Source organism: Budorcas taxicolor, chromosome 7 (assembly GCF_023091745.1).
Source record: "Budorcas taxicolor isolate Tak-1 chromosome 7, Takin1.1, whole genome shotgun sequence".
Taxonomy (NCBI): Eukaryota; Metazoa; Chordata; class Mammalia; order Artiodactyla; family Bovidae; genus Budorcas; species Budorcas taxicolor.
Genome location: NC_068916.1, coordinates 22,877,170 through 22,892,658, shown reverse-complemented (window position 1 = coordinate 22,892,658; position 15,489 = coordinate 22,877,170). Strand labels below are relative to the sequence as shown.

The 15,489-nt window shown below is 41.4% G+C and overlaps 1 protein-coding gene across 1 annotated transcript in view; it reads right to left on the bottom strand.

Annotated features, from left to right (window-relative positions):
* RAPGEF6 (Rap guanine nucleotide exchange factor 6) overlaps positions 1-15,230 on the bottom strand; it is a 215,657-nt gene extending 200,427 nt beyond the window's left edge. The window contains exon 1 of the mRNA XM_052644367.1: positions 15,162-15,230. Coding sequence (XP_052500327.1) covers positions 15,162-15,230 — 69 coding nt within the window. The remainder of the gene's footprint in view (positions 1-15,161) is intronic.
* Positions 15,231-15,489: the final 259 nt, after the last annotated feature.

Genomic DNA, 15,489 nt, shown 5'->3' with positions numbered 1-15,489 from the left:
ACGGATGGAAGGAACAAACAGCCTACCCTTTCCACTGCTCACTGAACACTGTTGCCTGGCGGCCCCGCAGCACCTCAAATGCAATGTACCCAAAGCTAAACTGACTGTCCATCCCCCAGCTGTGCCTTGCTCCTAGGTTCCCTCATTTAGGTGACAGTACTCACCTTCAACAGCTCATGTGAGCAATCTGTCAATTCGACTTTCTAAACATCTCCGTTCACCATCTCAGCTGAAGCGATTTAGAGAGTCCTTCCCTGGTGGCTCAGACAAGAGTCTGCTTGCAGTGTGGCAGACCAGGTTTGATCCCTGGGTCAGGAAAATTCCCTGGAGAAAGGAATGGCTACCCACTCCAGTATTCTTGCCTGGAGAATTCCATGGACAGAGGAGCCTGGCGGGCTGCAGGCCGTGTTTATACATCATCCAATGTTTATCTGCCTTCTTAGCACAGTAGGCAGCACTTCAGTCTCATAATGTGCAGGTCCTGAGTTCCAATCTCAGTGAGCACAGTTTGGGCTCACAGCTGGTAGCTCAGCTGGTAAAGAATCCACCAGAAATGCAGGAGACCCTGAGGTCAGGAAGATGTGTGGGAGAAGGGATAGGCTACCCACTCCAGTATTCTTGGGCTTTCCTGGTGGCTCAGACGGTAAAGAATTCACCTGCAATGCGAGAGACCTGGGTTCAATCCCCGGGTTGGGAAGATTCCCCTGGAGAAGAGAATGGCAACCCACTCCAGTTTCTGGCCTAGAGAATTCCATGGACCAGGGAGTCTTGCAGGCCACAGTCCATGGGCTCATAGAGAGTCAGACACGACTGAGCAACTTTCATTCACAACAGAAAACAGCCTTCTTGCCTCTAGTCTGGCACCCTATAATCCATTCTTCAGAGCGCTCCCAGAGTGATCTTTCTAAAAAGAAAATACAAACTTAACAAGGAGAACACAGTCCTTCATGTTCCGAATCCTGACCATGCCTCCAGCCTCATCTATTTTATTACTTAGTCTTGTCCCAATATTCCAGCTACCCAGGCAATGTGCATGTTCATACCAAGCTCATCTGTGGCCCTGAAAATGCTGCTCCCTTTTCTGGAAAAACATTCAGTTCCTTCTTCACCTAACTTTTATATATTCTAATTTACACTCAAGTCAGGGTTCCCTTTCAAAAACAATTTGAATGGCACGTGCCTAGCCTTTACTCCTCTCCCCCAACAGCCCTCCTACAAACTCCTGAGCATCTGATATGTGCAACTGTCACAGTACTTAACCAGGCTCTATTTTAACTGTCTGTGTACTTGTCTATCTCCCCCTCTAAGAATCTTTTATTCCTAGCACTTAAAAACGGGACTTGAAAAATACATATCACACAAACATTCATTAGGAAGTCTTCTACAAAAATGTATGCTTTCAAGTCTGCCTCAGAGAGTCATCTGAGGAGCTCATAAGCAATCCAAACTTCAGCTGGCACTTGTGACACTTATGAACTCTTCTTTATGATAAAGTCTTCTTGTATTAGTTGAACGCTCTTAAGAAACCAAACTAGAATAGACTATCAACTTCTGAAAACAAGTTATAAAACAGTATTTAAAAAAAAAATCATGTAACAAACACACCTGTTTTCATTCTACATAAAACTTGAGAAATATACACTTAAATAGACACAGGCACCTTAAAATATTATACTTCATACAATACAGGCAAGATTAAATAAGAGGCATTTATTTAGGAAAATATTAGGCTCTGTATAGATATCAATAAAAAACAAACAAAGAAGATCAAAGCTTAAAATGTAACCTAAAGCTCACTGATAAAGAGAAAGCACTGGGGCACTACTGGACAAAGGAAGTAAATGATGAATCATGTGACCCTGAGCAAGACATTTTACCTCTCGCAAGTTTAGTTCCTTTATCTGTATGTAATCCACTTCACCAGCTCTTGAACCATCAGCTAAAGTATTTTTGGAAATCATATATACGTACATTCACAAATACTTGCTAGGTGGTGCTGCTGCTTCTGCTACGTACTAAGTCCACCAAGTCCCACGGTCTCTGCCACATGTCAAAGCTGCCAAAGTTTCCGTTTGGGGCAAATAATGGAGAACATCAAACAAGGGCTGCTTATGCCTTCGCAACCTCAAGTTCTTAACAACGAAGGGGCTCCTTCAGTTTTTATCTAAGCCAGATCTCAGTTTACACCAGCTAGTTCAAGATAAAGCCAAAAGGCAACTACAATGTTACAGAGATCACAACTGTACATGCAAGAATATGACTTTGTCAGAGTCAAGTTCACCACACCTGGCTGCTACTGCTCTGCAGAATTCTCTCTCAGGGAAGCTCCTTATCACTCAAAACCAAGATTTTATGGTGTCGAAACTAATGAATGGCCAGAGTTTTGTTATTGTTTTTGCTTTTTTCTCACGTTGGGGATCTCCAATACATATATAAGGTGTCTTGGAAGAGCAATTTTCCAATAAAGGCCCCATCCGGGTCTAGTATTCCCTTTCTATACAGTTTAGTTTACAGACCAAGGTCAGAGGGCCCCGGCTGCATAAATAAGTTCTTGCTTTCCAAGGAGCTCTCTAAATGTGCACCTGCTGTTTTAGAAAAGCACAACAGATCTCTGTTCTGCCACCCTTAACGATGCACACAGTGACTCCCTCAAAATTCTGAGTACAATGGTGCTCTTTTGCCAATTCAGAAGGAAAAAAACCCTAAACTATACATTTAAAGACCATTATTCTAAACTATGAAAAAGATTTAATAAATAATTACAAGAACACTAAACTTTATATTCTTTCAGTCCAAGCCCCCTCTAAATTTTGGTAACACAAACAAGCTAGATTTTTTATAAAATGATTTTCTAGATTGTAAATAGGCAATTACATTAACATCTAGCTGAGCATGAAATATTCGCCCAACTAAAGTTTAAAGTCATATGCTTCAAAACACATGGAAAGGTAAAACTGGCACTGCAGGTAAAGCTGCAAATGTGTTTTAAAGCCATACAAAAAGTAGTTCCTCTTTCAAAGTATGACTTAAGTTCCTCTATCTGAACTGTCTTTGAAGAACTGCCAGGTAAAACACATAGTTTCTTTATGGTCACTGTACATTATTTACATCTTAATAAGAGAATATTAACAGCAAATTTTGCTCTGTGCCAAACTTCAGTCTTTTTTCCGCAGCACTTCAAGTATCAGACCAACAGAAATTAGTACTAGAAAAACACGAAAACAGTGTTGTTCAGATTCTTTTCCTTTTTAGAGTCCTTCACTCTACAAATATTTGGCTACCTACCACATAACAAGTATTGCATGATGGAACTGGGAGATAAAAGATACAGTCACTGTCTTCAAGACGCTTACAATCCAGCCAGGGAGAACAAGCCAGCAACCCTAACACAGAACAGTAAATGCTCTGAGACAGGAAGGGACACAGAGAAGGAGTGGGAGATCAGATTTCAGTGAGCCCTCTGCGTTTGTCAAGTAAGAGGATGGTGTTCAAGACAAAGGAAAGAGCAAACTAGCATGTGCGGCTACTGCTGAGTGTTCATGATGATTGGCACCTCGTTAATTACTCTGGGGCTTCCCTGGTGGCTCAGAAGGTAAAGAATCCAGCTGAAACACAGGTGACCCGGGCTGGATCTCTGGGTCAGGAAGATCCCCTGGAGAAGGGAATGGCTACTCACTCAAGTATTCTTGCTTGAAGAATTCCATGGACAGAGGAGCCTGGTGGGGCTATATAGTTCACTGGGCAGCAAAACTTTACATATCTCATTTAGTCCACATAACAATCCTCCAAAGACAGTCAACCTTAAAATTAGGTAACTTTTCCAAGGTCACTAAAATTCTCAGTGCTACAGCCCAGATCTGAAGTAGGCACGTTTAAATGCAAAATTCCATGACTGTAAACACTTTTCCATCCTACATAAAAGCAGAGACAGGGAAAATGGCACAATGGGCATGTTTCTAACCGCTATCTATATATCATAATTACTTAAGGAGTATAGAATTACTTCTATAAATACCAATGCTTGACACTCCATTCCAGAAGACTTTAATTAGAGAAATGAAAGATGGGCCTCAGCATTATTAAAAAAAAAAAAAAAAAATCCCTAGGCTGAGAGACATATGAAGCCCAGGTTGAAAAATACTGTTATGACACTCACATTTCTCTGATCATCAGTGATGATGACCATCTTTTCATGTTTGTTGGCCATCTGTGTGTCTTCTGTGGAGATATGTCTCTTTAAGCCTTCTGCCCATTTTTTCATTTGAGTTTTTTTTTAATTGAGTTGCACGAGCTGTTTATATATTTTGGAGATTAGTCCTTTGTCAGTCAACTCATTTGCAAATATTTTCTCCCATTCTGAGGGTTGGCTTTTCACCTCATTTATGGTTTCCCTTGCTTGCAAAAGCTTTTAAGTTTAACTAGGTCCCAACTGTTTATTTTTGTTTTTATTTTCATTACTCTAGGAAGTGGGTCAAAAAAAGACCTTGCTGCGATTTACGTCAGAGTGCTTTACCTGTGTTTTCCTCTAAGAGCTTTGCAGTGTCTGGACTCACATTTAAGTCTTTAATCCATTGAGTTTATTTTTGTGTATGGTGTTAGGGAATGTTCTAATTTTTTTTTTAACTGAAGGATAATTACTTTACAGAATTTTGTTTTCTGTCAAACCTCAACAGTCGTAGGTATACATATATACCTTCCCTTTAGAACCTCCCTCACATCTTCCTCCCCAGGAGTGTTCTAATTTCATTCTCTTACACGTAGCTGTGAAATTAAAAGATGCTTGCTCCCTGGAAGAAAAGCTATGACAAACCTAGACAGCATATTAAAAAGCAGAGACATTACTGACAAAGGTCCATATACTCAAAGCTATGGTTTTCCCAGTAGTCATGTATGGATGTGAGAGTTGGACGATAAGGAAAGCTGAGTGTCAAAGAATTGATGCTTTTGAACTGTGGTGTTGGAGAAGACTCTTGAGAGTCCCTTGGACTGCAAGGAGATCCAACCAGTCTATTCTAAAGGAAATCAGTCCTGAATATTCATTGGAGGAACTGATGCTGAAGCTAACGCTCCAATACTTAAGGCCATCTGATGCGAAGAACTGACTCACTGAAAAAGACCCTATGCTGAGAAAGACTGAAGTCAGGAGGAAAAGGGGACAACAGAGGATGAGATGGCTGGATGGCATCACCGTCTCGATGGGCATGAGTTTGAGCAAGCTCCAGGAGTTGGTGATGGACAGGGAAGCCTGGTGTGCTGCAGTCTATGAGGTCACAAAGGGTCGGACACGACTGAGCGACTGAACTGAACTGTCCAGTTTTCCCAAGACCACTTACTGAAGAGACTGTAAGTCTTCTCTCCATTGTATATTCTTGCCTCATTTGTCATAGATTAGGTGACCACAGGTGCATGGGTTTACTTCTGGGCTTTCTGTTCTTTTCAGTTGATCTAAACTACAATGAGCTATCACCTCACACTGGTCAGAACAGTCATCATAAAAAAATCTACAAACAATAAATGCTGGAAAGGGTGTGGAGAGAAGAGAATCCTCCTACACTGTTGGTGGGAATATAAAACAGTACAGCTACTATAGAGAACAGTACAAAGTTTCCTTAAAAACTGAGCTACCATGTGTCCCAGCCATCCAACTCCTGGGCATACCTGAGGAAAACCATAATTCAAAAAGATACATATACCCCAATGTTCACTGCAGCACTATTCAGATTGGCCAGGACATGCACGCAACCTAAACATCCATCAACAGAGGAATGGACAAAGAGTATGTAGTATAAATGGCAACCCACTCCAGCGTTCCTGCCTGGAGAATCCCAGGGACGGAGGAGCCTGGTGGGCTGCCGTCTATGGGGTCGCACAGAGTCAGACACGACTGAAGCAACTTAGCAGTATATATATACAACGAAATATTTCTCAGCCACATAAAAGGACAAAACAGTGCTGTTTGCAGGGACGTGGCTGCATCTAGAGACTGTTGTAAAGAGTGAAGTGAGTCAGAAAGAGAAAAACAAACATTGTATAATATCACTTATATGTGGAGACTTCCCTGGTGGCTCAGACGGTAAAAGCGTCTGCCTACAACGCGGGAGACCTAGGTTCGATCCCTGGGTTGGGAAGATCTCCTGGAGAAGGAAATGGCACCCCACTCCAGTATTCTTGCCTGGAAAATTCCATGGACGGAGGAGCCTGGCAGGCTGCAGTCCATGGGGTCGCAAACAGTCGGACACAACTGAGCGACATTTACTTTACTTTACTCATATGTGGAATCTAGATAAATAGTACAGATGAACTTATTTGCAAATCAGAAATAGAGACACAGATGTAGAGAACTTACTTACAGGAGGAAGGGGAGCAGGGCGGGTGTGGGATGAACTGGGAGACTGGAATTGACATACGTGCACTACTACGTTTAAACTGACACATACGCACTACATATACATAAGGTCACGACACAGCACCAAGCAGGGCTCCTTGTACCATACAGTAGAGTCTCATTAGTTATCTATTTTATACACAGTAGTGTATGTATGCATGGTTTGAACCCAATCAGAAGTGGGCAGAAGACCTGAACAGACATTTCACCAAAGAAGACATGCAGATGGCTAAGAAACATGAAAAGATGCTCAACATCACTCATTATCAGAGAAAAGCAAATCAAAACTACAATGAGGTTTTCACCTCACACCATTCTGAATGGCCATGGTCAAAAAAATCTACAAACAATAAATGCTGGAGAGGGTGTGGAGAAAAGGGTACCCTCTTGCACTGTTGGTGGGAATGTATATTGGTACAGCCACTATGGAGAAGAATATGGAAATTCCTTTTAAAAAACTGGGAATAAAACTACCATATGACCCAAGAATTCCACTAGTCAGCATATACCCTGAAGAAACCATACTGAAAAAGACATATGTACCCCAGTGTTCACTGTAGCACTATTAACAATAGCTAGGTCATGGAAGCAACCTAGATGCCCCCTTACAGAAAAATGGGTAAAGAAGCATATATACAATGGAATATGACTCAGCCATAAAAAGGAGTGCATCTGAATCAGTTCTAATGATGTGGATGAACCTAGAGACTATTATACAGAGTGAAGGAAGTCAGAGAAAAACAAATATCGTATTATGCACATAAATGAACTCTAGAAAGAAGGTGCTGATGAACCTATTTGCAGGGCAGCAATGGAGACCCAGACACAGAAAACAGACTTGTGGACACAGTAGGAGAAGGAGAGGGTGTGCCCAATAAAGAAATTAGCACTGAAACATACACATTACCATATGTGAAACAGATAGCTGGAGCTGGTGGGAATTTGCTATATGATGAAGGGAGGTCAAACATGGTGCTCTGTGACTACCTAGAGGGGTTGGGATGGGGTGGGAGGTGAGAGAGCTTCAATAGGGAGCAGACACATGTATATGCCTATAGCTGATTCATGTTGACGTATGCCAGAAACTAACACAATATTGTAAAGCAATTATCCTCCAATTAAAAATAAATAAAAATAAACTCAAGTAACTCAAAAAAAAAAAAAAAAGGCCGTGTGTTTGGGGGTGTGGGATGATAGGGCTGGAGTGCAAGGCAGAAGATAACGGAGGACTCTACTTCTTTCCCATTCCCATCAGAGCCAAATTCATGAACTTGCAGCCTTCACTTTCATGGGTCTTATTCTCTAATCCACCGCAGTCAGGCTCTGTCTTCAGTCCACTGAAAGCATTCTGATGGAAGCCACCTGAAGAATATAGGAGTCTTCACCTTTCTTGAACTCTCTATAATACCTGATGTTAATAATTAGGGATTTCTTTCTGAAATGTCTTCCTGTAAGTTCTTCTCCCACCTCTATAAACACTTTCTTTTCATTGTCTGGCAGTTTTCTTTTCCTTCCCTCATCCCTTTAATATCAGAGCACTGAGTCTGTCCTCCTTTTCTCAGTTGACTTCACCTATGACCCATAAGCTGTAGACTCTCAGACCAACTCAGACCATTAGCTAGTTTGATCTGAAGCTCCAAATGCTTTCTGAACATCTCTGTGTCCCCTGCAGGGAGCCTCAAACCTTCTCTAAAACTGAATTCTCTTCCTACCCTAATTCTGCCTTTTAATAATGTGCTATTATTCACAGTTACCCAAACAAGAAACTAAGAAATTATCTGAACTTCTGCTTTGCTCTGAACAGACCCAATCCAAGTCCGTCCCAACAAGCAAAAGACAGAAAAGTTTGCCACATTTGCCCCAGAACTACTGCGGACACTTAAAAGAACATAAAGACAGAGTGTCTCCTGGCCTGAAGTGCAGCATCTGAAGTTTGAGGCAGTTGCCACAAGAGCAGGGTTGGAAAGAATGAGGTGGCCATTCCAAAAAGGGTCAGGTGAGTCAAGGTATAAAGGATAAGCAGACGAAGATCAAGAAAAGCCAAGATAGGAGGTTCAAAGTCCAGTCCAGAGATTAAAATGCAAAGAAGCAAGATAGTTTCCTAGTTCTCTTGGTTATTGAAAGAATACACACTGTATGATCCCACTCGAATGCAAAAACATCTTTCATGGCGAAAGATATCAGAAGTTTCCTTTGGGAAAAGGTACTGAGTGGGAGAGGCAAAGGGGGAGTTTCTGGAGGGCTGCTAATATTCTATAATAATGATTTGGAAGGTACCTAAATATATTTGTGAAAATTAGGCTGGCTATACACTTGAAAGCATGTGGAATTTACCATATGTGTATTACGTTGTTGTTTACTTGCTAAGCCATGTCTGACTTTTGTGAACCCAAGGACTGTAGCCAGCCAAGTTCCTTTCTCCATGGGATTTCCCACTCAAGAACAATGGAGTGAGCTGCCATTTCTTTCTCCAGGAAATCTTTCCAATGCAAGGACTAACCCCGTGTCTCCTGCATTGGCAGGCAGATTCTTTACCACTGAGCCACCACGGAAGCCCCCATGTGTGTTATAGTCAATTTCAAAGACTAAAAAAAAAAGTCTGGCGGGATGTACAAACTCCCATTTCAATCAATGACCATGTTGAGACAACTCTACTTCACTATTCCATTATCTCATATTCTGCTACCGTATTTCACTCCTAAACTATTGCATTTGTTTCCTATAACTAGATCCGTATCTCCTGATTTCCCAGTTATCCTGATATAGTCATTAACAGTCTTGCCTTTCACACTGAAAAATACTCTGGTGCAGACAAAATGTTGTTTGTTCACCCTACTGAAAACCACCTGCCTCTAGTGTAGCCAGCCTGTACCACTTCTTTACCCATCCCCTGGCTTCACCTACACCTTCAACAATGCCCACAGAGTAATCTTTGTAAAAGTGACCCTATTTCTGGGCTAAATAGCTGTTCAACCCTCCAACAGTTCTCCTTTATTTACAACATCCAGTCCAAATTCCTGAAATGATCCAACCCTGCTATTATATGCAGCTTCAACATTTAACATCCAACACCACACACTGTCTCCTTATACACACAAACCACCATACACTAGTCCAGTGTTTTGCGACCTTTCCTCATTATCACTTCTCTCCAAAGAGTATTTTTCTTAATTGCCACCCCATCTCCAATTAAACATTAAGGAATAAGACACTGTCCAGTAACGATGAGTTTCGTGTGATATCACTACACAAACCATAGATCTAAGTTTTTTTTTCATTTTCCATTCCCCTAAAGGACCCAATTTTTGTCCCACTGGGAACGCCATCATCCCCACTGGGAATGCATGCTCACAGACTGGCTACTTGTTCTACAAATGCACCTGGCTTGTCACCATTAGTGCCTTTGCCCCTGCTGCCCTCTGCCTGGAATGACCTCCCTTCTGGATATCAAGAAAGCTATTCATGATACTATGGATTTAAATTAAAGGTCCTCCACAGAGCCTTTCCTTTTCTCACTTGCAGCTGTAAAGTGCCCTATTCACATCTTCGTTACCAGTAATCTTAACGTTTTACTAATGTCTTGACTGTCTCCTAAATCACTGAAGAATAGGGACCATGTCCAATTTCTCCCTACAACCTTGGCTTTTAGTATTCTAACACATCTGCTTACGGAATGGATAAATTAATGTTATCATCTGCATGCGGTAACCAAACATCTCAGTTTGCTGGAGACAAATGACTTCTTTAATCTGTTTTCCGGGTGTACACAGTAATCCACCTCTTCTAATTCTCAAAAATAATTTGGATGACAATTTATACTGCTAACCTATCTAGGCAATGGGAAATAATTCTGAGCAAGAATAGAAGATGATCAGATCTTAGTATTAGAAAGATCACTCTAACCAAATATAACAATAAGTAAAATGACTCAAAAATTCAGGGGTGAAATGATGAAAGTGTGAACTAGGGTAGTTGAGCTGGACAGGAAGTAGAGAGAGACTCAAGACGTAAAATCAATAAGGTTTAGTGATCAGTTAGATATAGAGAAGAGGACAGCAGGGAAAATTGAGTAAAGACGCTAATTCTGAACCGAGAAACTGAGGCAGTCAGCAGAAGAATATTAAAGAGTAAGAATGATGATGGTTTCTATTTCAGACAAATGGTTTAAGAACCTGGAGGACAATTTAGTAGTTATATAATGAATTTGAAGCACATGAAAGGTGGTAAGATGCGACAGACTTATGTGACAGACTCAACCTATTAAAAATTAACAGAAGTCACACTGCTGAGTGAGACCACCCAGGTGTACAAAATCAGCAGTTCTAATGAACAGAAAGTATTATCTTTTAACATGAGGTCTTTACAAAATTAATTCTAAATTTTGTTCTGTTTAACATATTGATTGTTTAATATGTGCAAAGCGTGGTATTAAGCAGTTAGAGATGGAAATATAAGAGAAATATTGTGCTCACTCTGAGGTAGAAAAGAAATATTACAGAGAAAGAATGGCATTGAATATGAACTGAGTTGAAAGAAACGCAAACTCAGGTCTCAATTTTGACTGTGGTGTCTTTAATTTTGGTATAAGGACTCAAAATGAGTACCTTAACAGCTTTCATTGCTTCAGAGCACTTAGCTTCCCACAGAGTAGTTAAGCCTAAAATTTTCCATTAAAAAAACAAAAACACTTTGTAAAGTGAAAAAGGAAATCAGAGGACTAGCTCAAGAAAGCCAATGTGCTATGGAAGTTGAATCTACAAAGTAGGATAACTGGCCAGAAAAGTAAAAACTGCTTTAGAACACAGTTCTAAATGGCATTCTTCACAAAACTTTCCATTCTCAGCGTCTGGCTCACTAGGATTATGCTTGAGTTGATAGTTTCATGTAAGGACAACAGATGGTTCAAAATAAAGGAACCATTAATTTTGCCCAGAAACAGAAGAATTCTTTATTCATTAATTATATGACGCAAACATCTGATTACAAGATTGTAAGACACTGATTCTTAATCTATTTGTATATTTTTCATAATGCTTTGTACCCAGCAGGTATTCAAGGAAAAGTAAGCTGAATGAACGCATTTTACCCCTTCTATTATACACTCTCTTGACTTAGCTCCCAGGACATCACCCCTCAAGCCTGGCTTTCCTTCGGCTGCACTGCTGGCTCCCACGCACTCTCCTTCGCTGGCCTCTGCTCTTCTCCCAGGCACTGTCTTTGGTCCTCTTCTATTCCCATGTATGCTCACCACTTTGGGAATTTCATCTAGTCTCATGACTTCAAACATAATCCTTAAGCTAATAACTATAAAGCTTCTATCTGCAGCCCAGCCTTCTCTTTAGAAATAATTGTAAATTGTATATGTGACTCCTTACTCAACATTTCTAACAGACAGTTCAAATGTGACATGTTCAAAACTGAATTTCTGATCCATTCCCATTCCCCAAACTACTCATCCTGCAGCATTCCCGGGCTCTTTGACACAGCTCAAACTCTTTGATTGTTAACTCCAACACTCCAGTTATTCTGGCTAAAAACTTTGAAATCATGCTTGATGGCTTTCCTTTCCCTCAAAGCACAAATCTAATCCATTAGCAATCATGTCTGCTAAACCTTCAAAATATTTCCATAACTGACAACTGCTGGCACCCCACTCCAGTACTCCTGCCTGGAAAATCCCATGGACAGAGGAGCCTGGTAGGCTGCAGTCCATGGGGTCACTACAAGTCAGACACGACTGAGCGACTTCACTTTGACTTTTCACTTTCCTGCACTGGAGAAGGAAATGGCAAACCCACTCCAGTGTTCTTGCCTGGAGAATCCCAGGGACGGAGGAGCCTGGTGGGCTGCTGTCGGTGGGGTCGCACAGAGTCGGATACGACTGAAGCGACTTAGCAGCAGCACCACCACCACCACCAGCATTATTAGCCTTTAGTCTGAGCTATGATCACCTCTTCCCTGCTTTAATGTGATAACCTCTAACTGATGTTCCTGTTTCTTTCTATCCTTGCTCCCACAGTCTATTCCCAACCCAGCAAGCAGCCAAGGGATGCGTTAAAAAGTAGGATTACATTGCTCCTCTGCTTCAAAACATTTTGGTGGAAAACAGAACTCTTTTTCATTCAAAATAAAAGTCAAAAATATACAATTAAGAGTCCTGCATGATAAGCTCCATCTTACATCACTATTGCCTCTCTGACTTCATCTCTTACCATTCTGCACTAGTCGCTCAGAGCTCCCTGCTATTCCTTGAATGCACCAAACACTCTCTCATCTAAGGACCTTTGCAATGACTATTCTACTTGGAAAGCTATTTCTCAATATATTCCTATGGCTAATTCTATCACATGAATCAAAGCTTTAATAAAAATTCATCTCAATCAAGACACCAACTACCTTAAACTGCACCCAGTCCTTGTCCATTTCTTCCAATTCCTTTATCCTGATCTTTTTAAAATTTGCAATTATCAGCTAACGTATTATGTAGCATACTTGTTTCCTGTATTTATCTGTCCATCTCCCTCCCTCTTCAGTTAGAATATTAATAAAAACTCCAGCAGGGTAGGCCTGTTTAGTTCACTGATACACCCTAGTGCACAAAATAATGCCTTGAACTGGTAAGCTTTCAATAACTGAATATATTTATAATAGATGCTTAACAGTCCACTAAAAAGAATAAGGAACTTCTGAAAGCAGAAATGATCCTGTGAGAATTTCATCAAATTATTTATCACAAATAAATCATCACTAGAATTCAATTTATCACTTCTTTATTGATACTTCTGTGCCCCACCCCCAAACAAATTCTACACTCAATCAAAAGCACTGCCAAAGATGAAACTTCCCTTAGGACTCTACACTTTACCTGCTAAGGGCCAGGGTTCAATCCCTGGTCGGGGAACTAAGATCCCACAAGTCACGTGGTATGGCCATAAATAAATAAAGATAGTTTAAAAAGCACTGCCAATGAATCAAGAAGTTAACGTGTTATATGCTGCTAGATGTCAGAGCTCCAGTCTGTGTACTGTGGGCAGCTGTTTCAGCATTCATTCCCTTAAACAATGCTGCTGTTCCAGTAAAACAAGATGAAGTACTTAACACAGCAAACACTAGCCAACATAACTTTGTGAACAGTTCAGAAAACTTCCTAAGGCTCAAAAATAAGCAAACTAGGTAATTTTGTTAATAAAGAGAATTAGGATTTTCCCATTAACATGCTCTCTTATCACTGTGGAATTATGTTAGGTATCAAAATGTATGTGAAAAATAACCCATTTATTTTCAAGTGCAATGTGACAGTTACCGAAAGAGATCTGACTGAGCCACTGAAAGCCTCAAAAAAGTCAGAAGCCTGAAAAAACAGAGGGTGAATGAGAAGACAGGAGAAAGTATTACTATCACAGATACTTTAGAAACTTCACGCATTTGAAAATCAAATGTCCACTTTTAAATGACGGGTATATCTAAGAAGCCATAACAAGGAAAATCAGAAAACATTTTTAACAGAAGAAAAAGGAAAAGAAAATTTACCAGCATTTGTTGCATGCAGCTGAAGCTGCTTGATACTTTCTAACGGTATAGGGACTCTGGTAGGTTCGCCTGTTCAAAATGAACGCCTTCAATTAACTCACAATGACCTCAAGAATCAGCAGGGAAACTAAGACACCTAGAATTACAAATTCAAGTCTTGAAAAGAGGGCTGTGGCAAGTGGTAGAATTTGCTTTGTTTCTATGCAAAGATCAGGATCTCCAACAACAAAGTCTGATCCATCAGCTAAAATTACAGCTTGACTGTCAAGTCACAAAAGGTCAGCCCAAATTACTGAAATCTACTATGCAAAACATTATAAACCTGAAAAACACAAAAGTGAATTCGGAAGAACTAACCCAAAGCACTTTCTTTCATTTATTTCAATTACACACAAGACAATCCAACAATAATTCACAACACTTTTTGCTTTCTGGTTTAAGAAACATAGCACTTATTATGGAAATTTCTCCAAATCAAGGAAAACCTCACTCCGCCCCCTAAGCACTCTACACCGACCGGCAAAGTTAACAGGTTTTAGTTATTTGCCTGAAAACTAGCCTGCAGGTCAAATGAAAACCACTGAAGCTGATGCCATTACTACTAACTCAATACAGCAGGTTTTGGATCCAAGCACAAAATACCGTAAAATTTGCCAATGACACAGTGTGAAAAATTACCTCCTGAACTGATCTTTAAATACGCAGAATTCTCCACTAGAGTTTATCACCTGAACTGGACGCAAAGTTTTAAACTGATGTTGAAAACTTCATCGTTCAGGCAACCGAACAGTATTTAAAGTGCCTATACGGTAACTTTAAGAGAAATTATTAAATTTTAAGTAACTTTAACAGAGGTTTTTGGGTTTTCTCGTTGTTATTGTTAATGACACGGCAGTTAACATTTCACTTACAACTTCCACCTCCTTTTTATAGTCTACCTAGTTACGGGACAATCTCACTCCGAGAACCGGCATTTTACCCTGAAAAAATACCATTTAGTAATGGGGCTTTCTTATCGAAAACACTGGAAGTCACCGGGTGTGCGGGGAAGGCAGCTTTTCGAGAAGGAAAGACGGCCGTCACCCGCCCGCGAAAAGGGCCCGGTTTAGGGCCGGGAACGCAGAGAACAGACAGCCTGGCAGCAGGTGCGAGGCTCTGGCAAGGGGACAGTCGCCGCAAGTTTCGGACCGGCAGCGGGATGCCGTCCGTTGGACAGCGGGAGGCTCGACGGGTCAGCTGGCCTTACCTCGGGCGTCCGCTCTGGCGGCTTCTTCTTCAGCGCCTGCCTAGCGCCAGGGTCCACAGGTGAGTTCATGGTCGCGGCCCCGGCCCCCGTGCTCCTCAGCCTGCCCTTAGCAGCCCATGCGACAGGCCATTTACCCTAGGTAGCGGGGGGCTACACCCTCCCCCGCGCAACTCCCCTGAAGAAGGGAACTCCGAACTGCGCCGGGGACCTAGCTTTGGCAAACAAACCTTCGCAACGCCCGCCCAGGGCCTCAGCCCACGCGCGACTGGCCAGAGGGAAACCCGCGCGGGGGCGGAGGGAAGGCGAATGCGCGTGCGCAGCACGCGCA